Source organism: Aquarana catesbeiana, linkage group LG01 (assembly GCF_042186555.1).
Source record: "Aquarana catesbeiana isolate 2022-GZ linkage group LG01, ASM4218655v1, whole genome shotgun sequence".
NCBI lineage: Eukaryota > Metazoa > Chordata > Amphibia > Anura > Ranidae > Aquarana > Aquarana catesbeiana.
This window is the reverse complement of record NC_133324.1, coordinates 235,853,191-235,872,024: the sequence shown is the minus strand read 5'-3', so window position 1 is coordinate 235,872,024 and position 18,834 is coordinate 235,853,191. Positions and strand designations below refer to the sequence as shown.

The window sequence follows — 18,834 nt, the reverse complement described above, 5'->3', positions numbered from 1 at the left end:
TCATCCAACTGACAGATGGTACTCGGCCCACACATGGAACAGAAATACAGATCCTCATGGTGTAGTGTACCAAAACGATATATTAAAAACAAAGTAGTAACTTACATCTAAAATAGCGCTAATGCGGCAGTAACCAAGGGGTCACAAATCCATACAGCATACACAAATCCGAACTTCCGGTGACCGGAAGTGAAGTCACCCGGCTCCTCCTGACGCGTTGCGTCACGTGACTTTCTCAAGGGGCCTTATCACCTTATTGAAGCGCATTATTTTCTACCTTAAGGTGACTGGCTAATGCACCTGGTGGTGGATTGAGCACCTTATTGCATTTCTGTTTCAAACATCACTGGATCACGGCACTTCATTATTCAAACTGGTTTTCACTATTTTTACATTTGGACTAGGTCATCATCAACTATTGTGGAGTCCCTTAAAGCGAATAAATTGTTTATATTGTGTTTATAATTTTCCACTGCTTGCTTTTCCTTTATTCACGTATATTTTTTTTTAGTAGTGACATGATTTATGACTGCATAGTTTATTTATGTGATTAATTTTCTCCACAGAGATTTAGCACCATCCTTTTTCTTTGAGTTTTATTCCTCCCATGTGACTGTAAAGCTGCAAGGAAGTATAGGGAAACTACTTTCTGTAACACAGCAAGTAGAACAGGTAGTAGAAAACAGAGAGAAGACAGCAAAAAGGACTCTGTGCGCTCTGAAAGACAAAACAAAATCAAGGGTTGAGAAGCCTCTGCTCAAGCTGGAGCAAATGTCAGAGGACAATCACCCCTCCAAGGGTGGGTGCAAACATTCACAGTGAAGAAGGTTTCTGAGCAGGTTTGTGGTGAGCTAGGAGGTGAAGGCTCTGCCATGAAAGGATGGATCTGTAGTAGATGACAATGCACAGAGGGGAAAACAGATGGTACATGTAAGGTAGAAGAGGATAATGGAGAAGTGATAACAAATAGTGGCGTAGAAACCCACTTCCCTCCATAACTGGGGTAAGCAAAAAAGGCACCTTTCCTAAGCAGCAGACCAAGATTTAAGCGATAAAGCTCTGCACATATGCACAGAAAGTAATGACATTCTGGAATATTGACTAAATACACTCTCCATGGTGTCTACGCAGAACAGTAGGGCCAAAAGCAAGAGCTGTAATCTTGTAGTCTCCAAACATCATCAACCTAATCCCTTAAAGGATGGAATGCCCTCAATAAGATCATTAGATTATTTAGTGTGATAATTGCCAGGTCCACATTGGGAAAAGTCCAGCTCTTCTGAATTTGTGAATAACCTCTTGTAGCCAAGACAAACATCATACAAAATGCCCAATTGGCTTGATCAAGAATAGAGAAAAGGCTTTCTAGATATGGCCTTCTTTCCTGTGCATAATGGAATGTGTGGATCTATGCAGAACTAGGTGTATCTAGGCAGAGACTAGCACACACTGCCTCACTCAATGAGACCACCGAAGCCAGCATATGGCGAGATGCCAAAGAGCTAATTCCACAAAACTTTGGTGGAGAAAAGTCCTCAGCAGCCTCTGTTAAACTGTCATTGTCCCCTTGCCTTCTGCAAATGTAAATGAGCCAGGCAATTCAAAACACCACAAAAATGTAGGATTACCTAATAGCCTGTCTCTTTAAAATTGTTTGGGTGCTTGGCGTTTATCTTGTAGGATAGAAGCATATAGTGTAGTATATACTAAACATCCAGACATTGATCCAGCAAGGCGTGTATTAGCCAGGAACTGGTATGTAAAGGCACAGGGAAACACCATCTTACTTGGTCCACGTTGATATTCCTGTTCAAGGTCCAGGCTTCACCTATCATGGAGAGAATACCCCTAAAGGGGTCTTTAGGGTCTGGGTGTCATCGGAATGTGGAGTTGTCCCAGCAAAGCCTTTTCCACTGTCCAATCACCCAAAGGTAGCAGCATATAACCCATAGACTATGAATCAATAACTCTTTTCTGTAATGTACAATATAAGTATTTTCCTATTAGCAGGCCCTGGGGTTTCCAAGAAGACTACTAGACCATGTGTATAGGCACTGCTAGAGTCTTATTTTGGTCTGGCAACAAGCTGGAACACAACCATTACTGACAGTTGTACTTTAAATGCAGAGTGTTATAGATTTAGCAGACCGACTGTGTTTGTTTATCCATAACATGTTTGATTTAGCTGCACAAATTCAAAGATCATTATCCTATCAATAACAAGAGTTGGAAGAATGATTAAAGAGAAATGTCAATTTTACCCACCTGAGAGCTAAAACCATATTCTCAGGATCACTTCCATCAAAAAGTATTTCTTTCATTGAACATAAGAGTTCTAATTCTTTCATTTTGCTCTGTGTGTTAAAAATACAGATAAAGTATTGAAAAGACAGCTGCAACTGAATGCAGAACTATAGCTCAGGGAAATATTCAGAAATCATAACATATCCTAGGGTTTTCTATACCTCATTATAATGATAGTCATAGAAAAATGGAGCATTGTTCTCTAGTTTCCCATTTAAAGCATCTTCCACTTCATTCTGCCACTTCTGTTCCAGCTCAGCAACACTCTGCCAAATAGATCAATGCAGATCACACAATAAGCGCACATAGTTTAGCATCATACATTTTTCAAAGATGTAAATGTATATATAGCACTGTTACATAATGACTGCTGAGAAGGGGGGAGGGTGAGAGGGTTGGCAATCCAAGACAAACGGATTTCACATCTTCACATAGATTTACACATAATATAGAGAGCAATAGTTATTACTGCAATGTTACCTGTAACTGTCTTTCCATAGCGTTCAGTTTCTTAAACGTTTCTCCCATTATTTTACACAGCAAGTCATATTCTTCTAGATGTTCCTCCCTGTATTGATAGTTTACCAAGGACTGAAGGGCATCAACCAAATTCAGGTGCTTAATGACACAGGATACCACCATTTCCTCCATCACATCTGGTTGGATAACCTCCCTTCAAATAAATAAATAAATAAAGGACAACTATCACATAACTACTCTAGAGAGAAGAGTAAAATGCAAGAATTTTCAGTTCTCAAAATATCCCCGATATATTATTTCCTTGTCACTTCTCATTCTGTCACAGGAGTCTGATCACATGACCTTATCATGGTCATCGTGCCTGCAAATAGCCCTGACCGACTGTCCTACAGTAGATACACAGAATAGGTCACAATGGAAACCTTTCCTGAGTTCTGCTGTTTCACTGCTGTTAAGGAGCTGCTGGAGAAATCAACTTCAACACCTATTATCAATTATTATATATTATATCAATTCTACACCTAGAATCAATGCACATAAATGACATTAAACGCCACTTCCATCACAAAATTAGACAAGACTAGTAATGAAAGTTATTTTATAATATTCGCAAAACGCATCAGTGTCAGCAACCGGTTAGATATCATGAGAAGAAAGAAGAAGAAGAAGTGTAGTTAGGTTACGTTAGCAGATAAATAGTGCATGTTTTAAAATACTAAATTTGAGTTGGCATCGTCTGTTCTACTTGGTTCAATCTATTTTTTTTCAAAGTTGTTTCTATTATTTTTAGAAACAAACTCTACAAAACTGAGCCTTTGGGCATTCCCCGGCTCCAAAAAACACAGCAAAACGAAAAACAAAACACACAAAAATCCCAACTATAGTCACAACTCCGGTACCCCTCGATCAACGAGGATAACAGCATCCACACGACCAAGGTAGGTAATCAGGAGGTGGAAGTTAAAAATTATTATAGTGATTAGGCACTTGTCAAATTTCAAAAATGGAAGCAAGAAAATTAAGGAGTGTAACACAATAAATAAGAAAGTGCAGTATGAGTAAAATATATTCCCAGGGAGATGTTAAAAGATAAAGAGGGGGTACACAGGGAGGGACCATTGTCAGGGCAACCCCCGCATATCACTTCCTCTTTAAAGAACATAGAATTCACACACTATTCATTTTAGTCTTCTTTAATCTATTCTTAAAGCAGTTGTAAGGTCACAAGGTTTTTTACCTTAAAGTGGATGTAAACCCGAAATTTTTTTTTTTTATGTCATAATGTAGAGTATAAGATTTCCTAACATTTGAGCCCAGTCTTGCCACACAGAGTTAATCCAGCTCTGAGCAATCCTCTTGTATTGTTCAGTGAGAAAAATCTTGACAAACTGAGAAAAACTTTGTCAAATCCTCCCCCTTGCTGTGAGTGACAGGTGATTTCCATATCTCGTGCACTAGCCTAAGAGACATGCATTATTTTTTAATTCCCTCCCCCACTCCTTTCTTCAGCAGCTCTGCAAGGATTGGCTGTTCCACATCTCAGCATGATTTGGCATGCTGAAGTCAGGTGGTTACTTTCCTGTCTTTTCACTGGATGTTAGAGATCATAGCAGAAGTTCAGTGTAAGAAATACACAGGAGAAATGCATATTGACAAGGGGAGTGTAGAGGTGGGCGGGGAGTATACTGACATCACGACTCCACCCACTGAGCTCCAGACAACAGACCACCCACACAATCTGCAGTTTTTAGGGTCTCATAACAGACAGAGGGGAGACATTTGACAGGTAAAGATACAAACAGGAGGCGTGTATATCCTTAAAGACAACCCCTATGGCAGTAGTTTAGAAAGGATGACATTGGGTTTACATCCACTTTAAAGCAATCAAGTGCGCCTGCTTGGGTGACCCTACAGCAAGCTGCTTGCTGTGGGGGCACCTGGCAGGAGGGAGGAGCTAGGAACGGCGGCGTGGGACCCTAGAAGAGGAGGATCGGGGCTGCTCTGTGCAAAATCACTGCACAGAGCAGGCAAGTATAATGTTTGTTATTTTAAAAAAATAAATAAAAAATAGACATTAATATCGCATGAAATTGGACAGAGTAAACCCTTTCCAGTCTTTACGATAATTGATGGAACATTCTCTTAGCTGCATTTAAAAAGAACATATTGAAGTCTTCATTCATGCATCATAAAACGTAATCCTTTTGCTTTTGATTACCTCCCTCTTTTGTCTCTCATATCTGCTCTCTAGAGATCTAAATACGATCATCATATACCAATACAGAAAGGGAAGGTGGGAAATTTTTGCCCTGAATTAAAATATGCATTTTAATATATTTATATATAAATTCAAACTCAGCATCTACCTGTGTTTAGATGTGGGCAGTTTAGCTGCGTTCAGAGAAAGTTCTGCGAGTCCAAGATATGATTAGAAACTTTAAACATGTTTAAATTTTGTCTAAGCGCAGTTAAACCCAAAAAAAGCAGGACCATCTAAAAACGCAGGAAAAAAATTACCTGGAAAGCACAAAAGTTCTTCATACTTTCAGAAGTGTGAATTTAGCCTTAATCTCTTTTTAATTTCTTATAAAATTTTACATCTGAGAGCTGTGAAACTCAAGGAACAAACCTACATATCTGATGGACGTGGCTCAAGATGTGCCACTTATGTATAAAACCAATATAATATTGAACACTGTGACAAACCTCACTAGCATAACAAGATATTGACAAAAATGTCAGCTAAGGTGTTCTGTACTCCATAGATATCACCATTTTTCTCCCAGAAACTGCCAATACTTGTTACAGCAGGGAAGAACTAGAACCAGTTTGGTTTCTGCTGCTACATGGGGATGTGTTAGATTTCCAGCAATGGGAACAAAGACAACAATAAGAAGTTGACAGGAGGTTCTAGCCTGTTCCCATTCTACTGAAATGTATAAGATTTTTGTACTTCATTGAGAGATACAGTTTTATGATAATCAGCAACCCTAGGGTACTGCTGCCTAGAGGAGACACACACTAGGCACATAAAAAGCTGAAGGCATAGTGTGAATTGAGGGACAGAGCTTGATGATAATAAAAACCTGGAGAACATCCAAAGACAGTTCAAAAAGGTAACCAGGGGGATTAAGGAGTCACTTTCAGAACGATCAGATAGAAACTTGCATCTGCAGAGGTAAATATATATACCTTGTAGACCTCAGCATCGGCACCATTCACAGAATGCATTTATTCAGAAAATGCAAGGCAAAGTGTTCTCCGATTGGACAAGGTGGAGAGTGTGATGTCACTGCATTACCTCTCCACCGCGTCTAATCAGATAACACTTTGAAATCATTCAGATAATGCAAAGCAATCTTTGAATGGTGCCCTTTCTGAGCAGCCAACTTCTTGTGTTCGCAATGCAGGAAAGCAGCCATTCCGCACTGGACCTGGAAGTGGAGATCACTGGAGTAGTGCCTATTTCAGTAATTTCCAGCTTCCAGCTGCATCAGCCAGGCATGTCATTTACAACAATATATGTATAAAACTACTGTGTGCACCCTAGTGCATTTAAAAGAAAAATAAAAAAACTAATTTATACTGAAATGTAATATATATATATATATATATATATATATATATATATATATATATAATTATTTATTTTTATAAATGGACCAGGGCACACACATTAACAGATTTGTCATATTGCACGGCACTATTGTTTTATACATATATTTTTACATAAAAGTGAAGATGTGAACTCTTGGCTGGTGTCATCAGCAATATATTTCCATATATAATTTGTACATTATTTGCACTGAAGTAGCCTCACGGTTAAATACGCTGAACATGTCATATACAAGTATATGTTATACTGGTCCACGCTGAACCAATGTAACCATGTATAACATGCCGATGCCCGAAATTAATCTTAATTCCAGCCAAAATATTTTCCGTAGTAGTTTTGAATAAAGTGGTTAAGCATTAAAATTTCAGTTAGGTTTAACTCATGTCCCCACTGAGGAATGTTTTCCCACTTCCTGTCCCCGTGATGCCAATACAAAAGAAAAAAATGTAGACATCACAGGAAGGCACAGAAAAAAAAAAAACACAGTAAGACATTCTAACCCCTTTCCACTTTACTAAAAATGTGTTTTTTTTTGTTTCAGAGATGTTACATTTCTTACTGTAAAGTGAGAAAAAACCTAATAGCAACACAGACAGCAATAAAAACACGACACAGGCTTCTAATCCTTCTCTACTTTACCCGAAACAAAAGTTTTGGTTTGGGTAAGAATTTAGGAAAATTCCTCACTGACAAAATAAATAGAGTTTCAGATTTTTAGTAGGAATAGTGGCTTGACAAATTAAAAACAAAAAAACTGCAAAATGAATCTTACTTTATACTTGGCCTGAACTGGGGTCTGGCACGGCCTGCTATTTCCCTCAGTTTAATCATAATTCCTGGAGGAAGCCGGATTCTGGGCAGCTCAAAGTAGTTTCCTGCTGGTGGCATTAGTATGTCAGAGGGATATGTAAACTCTCGGTCTTCATCTATTGTAAGTGGCAGAGGAGATGGACTTGGGGTGAGGGCTGGTGACAATGCACCATTAGCTTCTACCTGCCACTGACACCTTAAAGATAGAAAAGGCATTGTGATAATACAGTTACACAGCAGATGCAGTAACAAAGCATAATTATACATTTTAGGTTATAGAAGTATAACCAAATTTTGGAAACGGAACAGAAATAAAATACCCCGTGAGCAAAGCCATTGCTAACTAATCTACAACACGACATTTGCTAAATGCTGCACGGAGTAACTTTATTTATATTCTGTATAAACAGGGAAATTAATCAAATGCTTAATATAAACTATGCTAGGAAATAAAACAAAATGACAGATTGAAAGAATTTAAAGACCGATTTCCTAAATGGTCATTACCTCTGTAAAAGTTTTGACCTTAGAAGATCATGGCAGGTCAACTCTTCTTTAGTGATCTCTGGTCCGTTGTAGAGTATGCGGAGCATGGAACAAGCTAACACAGATAATCCTAGAGCTAGGTCCACCAGAAATGGTAACCCGCCAGATACATCTTCCGATGATTCCTGTAAAATAAATAACTTCACTGCATCACAAACTAGTATTCAGTTCAAAAACTATGGTATATTTATTTCTTTTTGGCAACAAGAAAGCTAGTGTTACAGAAGCTAATTTTCACTTTAGTAAAAGTAACCCACTTTTTTTAAAGTGGTTCTAAAGGCAGAAGGTCTTTTTTTACCCTAAGGCCCCTTTCACATGGAACGGATCCGTGTTGATCCGACCCGTGAACATCCGCTGCTCAGCGGGGATCGCTCCGTTTTTCCCAGCTGAGCTGGCGGAAGACAGTGCAGGACCCACACAGGGTGCAGGGACCGCCCTGTCAGATCTCCGCTCTCCCCTATGGGGGATCGTATGAACATGGATCGTTTGTCCGTGTTCATCCGCTCAGCTCTGCAGATGGATAGAAAAATAGGATTTTCCTCCGTCTGCAGAATCGGACGAGAGCGCGGACGGATGATATCGGGTGTCAGCGGATGTTCATCCGCTGACACCCGCTATCCCATAGGGATGCATGTATGTCCGTATTTCATCCGAAAACGGATGGATGAAATACGGACATACGGTCCGCACGTGTGAAAGGGGCCTAATGCATTCTCTGCATTAAGGTAAAGAAAAAAAAAACCTAAAAACTTCTGCAAGCAGTCCCCCCCCCAAATATTTACCTGGACTCGATCTCGATCCAGCGGTGTGCCCGAGAGCAGAGGCTCTCTCATCTCTGTCTGTTCTTATTGGCTCAGACACAGCAGCAAGATTCAATAGCTCCCCCTGCTGTCAATCATAGCCAGTGCTGAGGAAATGGGGCCAAACGCACTCTTCCTGGTGGAGACACAGAGCCAGGTCGGAAGAGAGCATGCAAACGTGCCCCCAGAGCAAGCAGCTTGGTATGGGGGCACTCGGCAAGGGGGAGAGGCCAGGAGTGGCAGTGGGGGATACGAGAAGAGGAGGATTGGGGCTGCTCTGTGCAAACCATTTTACATTTGTGAAAGCAAGTTAAAACTTGCCCCACTGCCTTCACAAGCACCTCTGACTGAAATATCATCACCGTCCAAATCTTTTATGAGTATTGGATGCCTGGACCTCCTATAGTGCACAATAGTGAACCATAGTCGAGCCAGGAGCGCTGGCAGGGGACCCCAGAAGAGGAGGATCAGGGCTGCACGGTGCAAAACCATTGCACAGAGCAGGTAAGTATAACAGGTTTTAAAAAAAATACCTTTAGAATCACAGTAACACTAAGCTTTTCAGGTTTGACTTTCTCTCACAAATTAGTCACTTTAAAACATATGGTATTCCTTTAAAGCTAGCAGGTCAAACCTCAAAAGCCAATAAAATTTAATTTCAGATTCCAGAACCTGTTAATGGCTGTTGTAGAATGGCTTTTCCTGTACAAGGAATATCAGCTTTAACAGAAATGAAAGTATCTCAGAAAGGTATTGTGCTTTTCTTCTGGACACTTGGAGTACTGAACACCAAATAACTAATCTAACCCCTCAAAAAAGCTCTAACTGAATAACATTTAGTTTGCCAAGTATTAAACAATGTACATTTGTTAAATAAAATATGGTTACCTTTTTTTATTCTTTGTTGGAACTCAGTACAAAAGGTTTTATTATTGGATTTACATATACTTATATCCAACCCTAAAGTGAGCGCTTAACATAAAAAAAGTCCGTGAAGCCTTTTTATAGGTTTTAGAAACCAGCCATTTCATACAAAGAACTACACGTGTATAGAAATTAGTGTTCAGTATTCCCTATGTGTTTAGATAGGCTGATAAAAACAGCCTAAACTTGGAAAATCCACTCACCAAAAGGGGCTGAGTGAGGTGGGTCCACCGCTAATTATGCCTGCTGCAATTGTGCTACCCCAGATGCAACTCTGGCAACAAGCCACTGCTTACTTCCCCCACTTCTCCCCCCACCCCAGTGAGGAGGCCCTTTTACAGAGAAGTGCAGTTGCAAAATTTCAGGCCAGCCCCGATCCCGTCTTTGCCCAGGGTTCCAGTTAAAGTCCCCATGGCACAAAGCCAGGTAGCACTGATCCAGAAAACCGGCACCCTCAGCCACAGCGGTTTGCAGCAGTTCATAACTAGTCTTGATAGAAGAATTCACTATTCCAACTAAAGTCTCTCCCACAGGGATATGCATCCATCACCTATGGACACTAGAAAAAAATCTGAGGATTATATGATGGGAGGGGTTTTATGAGGGAGTGGTAAAAGCTATGATTGGCTATGCCAGTGTCCAGTCACCTGAGGGTGTAGCATATAACCAATTATGATTGACAGCCTGTACTGCACAATACAGAAAAAAATATTTTAGTACCTTCCACAGAGATCTTGTGCATAAACTGCAAGATGGCAGGGTAAAGGGCTTTTTTTGTTTACACATTGCAATGGGCTGAAGCAACATATAAACAACAGTGTGCGCCAGATCTCGTATAGCACATGGGCAAGACCTGGGGCAGACATTATCGGATAGCCCAGCAGATAATAATGAAGAAGCTGGCCACCAATGACATCTTTTAAATAGGAAACCCTTTCTGTTGGGGTGGAAGGGAGGATTGGGATGGCAAGATAAAGGAAAAGGCAAGTAAAAAAATAAATGAAAATATGTATTTTCTCATATTTATTTGATTCATAGTTTATTATAAAGGGGGGTGCTTTAAGACATTCAGACCTGACCCCAACTGTTTTAGAGTCTCAGAAACAAGAACTAATGTAATCAAAGCCTGTCGGAGGTACAGAACTTTACAATGTTACAAATATACTTAGACCCCTTTCACAATGACGCAGTTTTCAGGCGTTTTAGCACTAAAAATAGCACCTGAAAAGTGCCCGAAAACTGCCTCCCATGCATTTGAATGGGTGCTTTCACACTGGGGTGGTGCGCTTGCGGGGCGGTAGAGAAAGTCGTGCAAGCAGCATCTTTGGAGCGCTGTAAATAGAGCTCCAAAAATGCCCCTGCCGATTGAAATGAATAGGCAACACTTCCAAAGTGCCGCAAAACTGAGCTTTTTGGGGTTTTTTTAAGGTCAAGTCATCCCATGACCTTAAAAAAAAAAAAAAAAGAAAGAAAAAAGCGACCTGCTAGCCCCCGAAAAAGTAGCGCAAAAGTGCAGCTAAAAAAACACTAAAAGCACCGCCAAAAAAAAAAAAAAATCAAGCCATGCAAGAAGTTCAAAGTATTACAATATCATCACTTAGCCAATAGACATTTAGTTTTGTAGGTATTTAGTTACATACATACCTGTGCCCTGACAGTACAGGAGAAACCCCACATAGCCTTGTCTGGTGTGTTATGCTCACGGCCACTCCTCATCTCAAAAGAAAATGTGACAGTATCGCCCTCTACCTGACAACATAAACCAGACATCACTTACTGGGGTAGAATAGGAAAGACAGTTATTTAACAAGTCAAACACCGTTCCATGCTAATGGAAGAAAGAGCTGAGCTTAGGTTTTGAAGTTGAAGCCTGGCTAGAGTGGACAGTTGCTCTGTGATTAGAAGAGCTAGGAGCTCCTGAATTAAGAGGATGGAGGGGTTGGGACATTCCGCAGTGGCAGTAAAACTTTCCCACCTGTAACTTCTTTGATGAATTGGTCAAGTGCCTCACCAGACGTCTTCCTTGGAAATACATATGTGTGAGGCACCCATTGCAAGCAGTTTAATTTGTCCAAGCATTTATCTATAAGATTCTGCATATGTGAAAGGAGATGAGAGGCACTCTGGAAATTCGTCTCAGAGCAGAGCAGGATCGTGCTGGTTGTTCATTGTCCCAGTCAAGTTAGCTACAGTTTGATATACTGAAATTTCTGCAAGAGCTAATTGAAGGGCTAGGCCTACGAGAGTAAACACAACCTTTATGAGTGTCCCAAATTTTCTATCTGCAGAATCTTTGAAAGAAGGAACATCTTCAATAGGTACAGGATCAACTGCAGGAATAATCCTCTTCTTTGCAAATACTTTTTTTTAACTGGTTGGAGATCAGTAATTATTTGGGGATGTACAAATCATTTCAGGAGTGACCATCATAAACTACACATTCTTTCTGTCCATCAGTGATCAAAGACTAAACTAGTTGATAAGAAAATGTCACTTTAATGCTTTTAGAAACACAATTTAAATATATACATTATACTTTTGTTACAAAATGCATTAACCTTTTGCAATCAAGATGGTTATCACCAAAAAATGCATGGTCTTATTATAGGGTATAAGTGCATAGTCACTACAGATAACCATTTGTTTTTCTTAAGCAAATAACATGACACCACCAATAAAACAATTAATAAATGTGGAGGATAAGAATTGTACCTTCACCAAATCCTTTGGCCAGCCTGTTCCCAGTACACTTCTACTTCCATATCCGAGTGTATTTCCTCCATATTCTGCCACTTTCCGGCTATTTGTATTGGGACCAGCATAAATCACCAGCTGCATATTTAAATATAGAATATAGTCATGCTGCATATACAGTAATAAATATGCTGCTCCTTAAGGATTTTTGCAACTGTAAAAATACCCTGTGCTAGCAGCACATTGGAAAGTCAAAACACTGTTCTTACACACAAGCAGCGGTCCGGGTCACTAGTAGTCCGACATTCCCTCCTGCACACTGTTCCAATTCAGGAGAGCTATACTAAACATGGTTTTAACCACTTGCTGGCAATCACCTCATTTAGGGCTCGTTCACACTTGCTCAAAATACTGATGCTTATCGAATGCGCTTATAGTGTTAATGCACATTAATAGGTGCAGTTGATAAGCATTTAAATGCATTGAAAACGCTCCCCTAAACGCCCTATGCAAGTTTGCGGCGCAGTTGACAAGTGCTTTTGGCTTGTTAAATAAAAAAAAATAAAAAATCGCACCACAAACGCCTACGATAGCTGGTTGCTAAGGAGTGAGCCAGGAACAGGCCGCTGCGACCTTAACTGATGAGTCATCAGCTGTCAGTGGGCTTCTGGCGCGTTACCATAGACTTGAATAGAGGCGTTGAAAAGCTTCAAATGCCTCATGACTTGATATGAGGCTTCAATTTTGAAGAAAATCGACACTTCATCTTTTGATATTGTGAACAGCACTGTGTGCTGTCCATTATGTCAGCTTTTAATGTGAACTCAGGCCTTATAACGCAAAAAAAAACACAAAAAAAAAAACGTGCTCCTTATCAGATGACTAACAAGCATATAAATCTCTCAGCATAAGAGATTAAAACAGCCTGTGTAGCACTAGCCTAAGTATGCAGTCAGTGGTTAGAATTAAAAAGTATCATTTAACAAATAACTAATTCTAGTTCAAAAAATTACATTTTAATTGTTTTAATTGTAAGCGCTAACGAGCAGAGCTCTCTGATTCCTACTGTAATAAACTGTATTGTAATTGTACTGTCTGCCCTTATGTTGTAAAGGGCTGCGTAAACTGTTGGCGCTATATAAATCCTGCATAATATAATAATAAAAAATATCAACAGTGTTTATGCTGGTCATACACAGCTTGAATTTTGACCAATTGCCTAATGAACTGGCTGAAATTCAAGCAGTGCATGGCCCTGTCAACATTACCCAGCTCAACAAACTTTAATCTGAAAATCAATGAGCTGGGTGGAAAGTTCTCAGGCTAACATTGACCGCAACCAATCAGATGAAGTCACTGTTCAGGTATTATGACATCTGTGGGAGCAATGGCTGTCTGAATTAAAGAACTGGCAGGGGAGATTACCTCATACACACTAAACAGCGTAGAGAGAATAATCTATTGATTTCTGTCCTCCAGTCCATAGGGCTGAACAAGAGAAATCATGAATGGCTAGCCTTAGACAACGGTCCAATGAGCAGACTCATTAGTGCACAAACCTTATCATAATCATATTGCGAGGAACACCTGCTGTCAAAGCGGAGATAGAGACATCGAGCCCCAGGTATGTGTACACTTTCTTTGAACTTGTAATTGTCTCTAACAGGATGTGCTGTCTCCACAGTTTTTCCAGCAGCCCATGGAGCTGGTATCTTCAGTCCAGTAAGAAAACCAGGCTCTTCCTTCTCTTCAAGCATCCTGAAGCACAATATGGAACCATGGAAAAGAAGAGCATATGTGTATGTGGACCCAACAAAAAAAAAATAACAATTCCTGTAGAAGCACCTTCAATCCCCTGCTTACAGGGGCCACTACTAAATATAGCACAAAAGGAGTCAGCAGCACTGAACCCTCAGCAATGATCACAATACTTGTAGTACATTACACAGCTTCTTTTTTTTTGCAAACTATTTCCCAAACACATAAGGCTGTATGTTCGTTAACTGCATTTTTTTTGTCCAACAATTTTGGTCTCTTTTTGTTTATAGTGCAAATACCACCAAAAGAAAAGAAAGCTCTATTTGTGTGAAAACATGATATAAATTTAATTTGCATAAAGTGTTGCATGACCGCACAATTGTCAGTTTAAGTAGCACAGTGCTGAATAAGGATGAGCTCAGGCGTGTTCGCAAGCCGCACGTGCAGAGCCCGCCAGGAAGTCGGCACTGCACGGCGCTAATCACAAGCAGTAAGACATTTCCCGACCTCTGCAGCCGTGCATCGGGACAATGTCTCACTGCTTGTGATTAGCGCAGTGCCGACTTCCTGGCAGGCTGTGCACGTGCGGCTTGCAAAGACACCTGAGCTCACCCTTAGTGCTGAATAGCAAAAAATTGCCTGGCCATGAAGGGGGTAAAACCTTTGGGAAAACAAGTGCAGTGAATATGCAGCCAAAAAGGTTTTTATTTAGATTTGAATAGAGTCAGCAAGGGTCAAGCCCACTGCCAAGTTTCTTTTTTGTTTTTTTGCTTGCTATATACCAGTGGTCTCCAACTGATGCCAGGGCATTTTCTACTCTCATTGGGCACAGTCCCCCCCCCCCCCCCCGCCCTCTTTTAAAGCCTGAAGGACAGTAAACTGGCCCTTTGCTTAGAAAGTTTGAAGACCCCTGCTATGTACCATTGGGAAAATTTTCCTTTACTTCCTGTCCTAGAGATGCAACAGAAGTTAGAAAAAAAATCTCCTAAAGTAAGGGAAATTTCCCTTTTAGACAGTTGTGCCTGGAACACGTGCGGGCCATAGTAGCATACTTAAAAGATTTTACATTTTTGGCAGCCTTGCAATACATTGGATCTCATGAGACAAGAAGTTATTTTTCTTCCAAACTAGTTTTACATTGATCATGGTTACTTTACTTTCTCCAACTTTAAGAAATAAACCACACTTGAAAGCAGTGTTTTACAAAGGGCCATCCTGCTGGTGAGAGGCTATGCAAGGATTAGGCCTTACACTGAAACAAGCCAAAGAATACAGAATAAAGTGTTGGTTGGTTGGATAACACACACAGTGAGGGTTTAGCTTTTTCTTCTTTTCTATTTACTAGGAAAGAGAAATTTGGCAAAAAACATAAAAATTCACACTAACATAGATTACCTGTCATCTGGTGACACTTTGGTCTTTTGCTCTAAAATCCCACTTGGGGAATTTCCCACATCTGCCAGAGCGGTACACTGAGTTTTAAGCAGTAGAGCAGTCTAAATAAAGGGAAACAGTATGAGGGTGACATTAGAAACTATAGTAACCTGATTATTGATTCTATGTGGTGAGTAGTTTATTTCACAAATAACTGGCGATTTACAGTGTCATTGGTTCAGAGTTTTATGTGTCTTACCTGACTAGTGTAGAGTACAAGTTGTACTAATTGAGGCATCAGAGCATCCGCCATTATTAGGGTCTGCAGATTGGGGTGCATGAGAGATGTAAGTAGTACTGGAAGGAGATGGCCAAGCATAGTGGACTTGGTAATTTGCTCTAGACCTTTCATTCTAGAATAGTAAAAAAAAAAAAAAAAAAAATATGTCAACACTCACAACCACTTGCATTTTATGCACCTACTGAAGGCAACCCACATGTTCTGTTTGAACAAGTTTTCAGAAAAAGCACAGAGAAAAGTAATCTGTGTCCATTGAATTGACTAGTGGCTTTGGGCAGAAGTACAAAGTTGAGAAACGCAAATGACCAGGCCTGCTTTTTAAGCATAGTCCTACCAATACAGTCAACACTACTGTTGAAACAGTGGAAAGCAAAAGATCTACACACAGTTAAAATCGGTGAATTATGTTTTACTGCTGCTGTGTCAGATGGAAGTCACTTTACATTACTACTACTAATGTCACATTCATTAAAGTGATTGTAAAGGATCAATTTTTTAATATTATTCTTTAAACCCAACATGTTATACTTGCTTGCTCTGTGCAATAGTTTTGCATAGAGTTGCCCTGATCCTCCTCTTCTGCAGTCCAGCACTCCTGGCTCCTCCCCGCCACCGAATGCCCACCATAGCAAGCTGCTTGCTCCTGGGACACTTATGCGGGCTCACCCCCCGAGCAGGCACTGTGTGCCCATTGACACACCAAGCGTGGCTCAGCCCTACCCCACTCACTGGCTGTGATTGACAGAAGCAGGAGCCAATGAGGATGGAGAGAGCAGAGAAAGGCTTTGCTCTTGTGCACAGCGCTGGATCAAGATTAGGCGGGGGGGTTAGGAGGGCAGCTGCATGCAGAAGGTTTTTTTTTACCTTGTGGAAGATAATGCATTGAGGTCAAATTAAACCTTCAGCCTTTACAACCACTAAGTATTGATAAAATACTGTATTAGAATTGAACTATTTTTCTTACTTTGAAAAAAATGTGCATTACCCCAGTTCATACCTGCAGCTGCTGTTTTTCCTGCTCTTCATAACAACCAGCAGGTGCAGGTGATGCATCATCTTTCTGCTGACTGAAAAACGACATCTCCCATGGTTCCTTGCCGTGTTCCTGGGCCTGTTCCATGTGAACCAGAGTGCAAGAACACATCCCCTGGCACCCTTTATATGTGCATGTTCCAGGAAAGGAGTTGGCCAATGATTAGTGTAGTCTTCTGTCATGCAGTCTGCCCATCAGTTGCTTGATTACATACTATCAGTCCTACTTCTAAAATACCAATCAAGCAACTGATCAGCACAGGTACCTGCACTATCCTGATGCCGCAGGAAGAAACATTTCAATAAAGGAATGCCCAGGGTATATGGTCTTTCCCTTGTTATCACACTTGTAGCCTCTGCTACCAGTACACCTGAATGGGTGGCTACAAGTGAGACATTGAGAGCAGAATGAATTGCAGACACAGACACAAAGGGAATGAATGCAGAAGAAGATTTCTTGAATAATTTTAGGGTATTGATGGGGACACAACGTGCAGGGAGATTTTAAGTAGTTCTAAATGCACAATTTTTTTTACCTAAATGCATTATAAGCATTAAGGTAAAAAACGTCACACTATCTTTTCAGTAATGTACTGCGCAAGGTCATACCTAAAATCTTTATCAGGAATGTCACTGTTGATGAGAGCAGTCGTGACTCTCTGCAGCATTTCCAGTACTTCATCACACCCAGTTAAAATCTGGGTTGCCAAATTCAAAATGCTAGTCTGCAGTTCCTAAGAAAAAAAAAATGAAGAAACAACTGGATTAGTTGAGATATATCTGAAAACATTTTTTTTTTTGCTCAACTTCCCTCCAAAACAGTAAGGGTAACTGAAGATTTCTGTAATGAACAGCAAACTATTGCATATTAATAAAGCTGGCCTACCATTAAAATTGACTATATATTAATAATTTATACAGCAGATAAAAGTCTACACTTGTTTGAACTGTGTGTTTTTTTGAGAATATATAATCTGGGATAACCCTGTATGGTAATAGCAAAACGCTATGCCTCAATATCTAACTAACAAGGCAGATCAGCCTCTCCTGTCTGTTGGCTGCAAAGAGTTATTCAAGTATTATTCTAACCAGACTTCAAGGGGTAATGATAGAAAGGTGAAAGTAAAAAGTAACCTGCCTTTGTGCATGCCGAGGCTACTGAAATATAGCTGCTCCAGAAAACTTGAAAAATTAATATTCAATAATACGTCAAAGGGAGAACTAAAACTGTGCATTTTATTTTAACATTCTTGGCTATTTTTATTTTCACAGAACAAGAAGAAACACACAGACAAAAAGACGCTCAAAGACGAAGCTACAACTGAAATGTTATTTCCTACATATTTACAGTAGAGACCTTTAAAAGATAAGTTCACCTTTTAGGTAAAAATAATAAATGCACACATTTTTGCAGAAAAAAAGGGCATTTTTTTTCCCTGCAGGAGCCTGGAGCACACAGAATCTGGTGCAGCTGTGCATGGTAGTCAATCAGCTTCTATCTTCAGCTTGTTTTTTTTTTTTTTTTTTTTTTTTTTTTTTTTTAGATCAGAAAAAGTTTATTAAAGAACATAGCCAATATACAGCCACACATGTCAAACAGTAAGCAATACACGGTACGGTATAGGCTTATCCTTAATAAAGCATCAAAGCACACAGTTAACAACAGATTTACCGGGCATATTCATAGATCCATTTAGATAAGGCATAGTTTCACTGTAAGCCATCTAGATTGTCGTGCTTTATAAAGTAGCCAATTCACTGTATACAAGTAAAACAATAGGAATAGAAAGGGGGGGGGGAACCATAAAATCTTCAGCTTGTTTACTAAGCTTTGACAATAAAACCTAGAAGCCGATTAGCTACTATGCACAGCTGCACCAGATTTTGTGTGGTCCAGTTTTAGTAAATCTCCCCCACTGTATCCACACAGCAGTAATGCAATAAAAAGTCCACAGTAAGGCAAGGCCTCAAGTAGTCAGATCCTGGCAGCTGCTGCCGCCAAGGGTATCAGGCTGGAGGGGAACTGTAGGAGAGCTGTGGAAACAGACCAGAGACTCACATGGTGCTTAAGGAGCAGCAGCGAGGTGGCGTTACCTTTAGGCTGAATGGTGGGAGAGTGAGGAGTGTGCACAGCCCTTGACGTCAGCCCTCAGTAAAACTGGCAGTGGTGGGAAAGTTAAATAGGCTCCCAGCTG

General features: G+C 40.2%; 1 protein-coding gene across 3 annotated transcripts in view; it reads right to left on the bottom strand.

Moving 5' to 3' along the window:
* The window catches only part of HECTD4 (HECT domain E3 ubiquitin protein ligase 4), a 282,112-nt gene that overhangs the window by 119,113 nt on the left and 144,165 nt on the right, over nt 1-18,834 (bottom strand). For all 3 annotated transcript variants that reach the window (XM_073625973.1, XM_073625959.1, XM_073625965.1), the window contains exons 18-28: nt 17,249-17,373; nt 15,566-15,719; nt 15,328-15,428; nt 13,734-13,932; nt 12,193-12,312; nt 11,125-11,229; nt 7,718-7,881; nt 7,173-7,406; nt 2,785-2,977; nt 2,466-2,570; nt 2,266-2,354 (exon numbers count right to left, since the gene is read on the bottom strand). In XM_073625973.1, the coding sequence (XP_073482074.1) occupies nt 2,266-2,354; nt 2,466-2,570; nt 2,785-2,977; nt 7,173-7,406; nt 7,718-7,881; nt 11,125-11,229; nt 12,193-12,312; nt 13,734-13,932; nt 15,328-15,428; nt 15,566-15,719; nt 17,249-17,373 (1,589 nt within the window). The remainder of the gene's footprint in view (nt 1-2,265; nt 2,355-2,465; nt 2,571-2,784; nt 2,978-7,172; nt 7,407-7,717; nt 7,882-11,124; nt 11,230-12,192; nt 12,313-13,733; nt 13,933-15,327; nt 15,429-15,565; nt 15,720-17,248; nt 17,374-18,834) is intronic.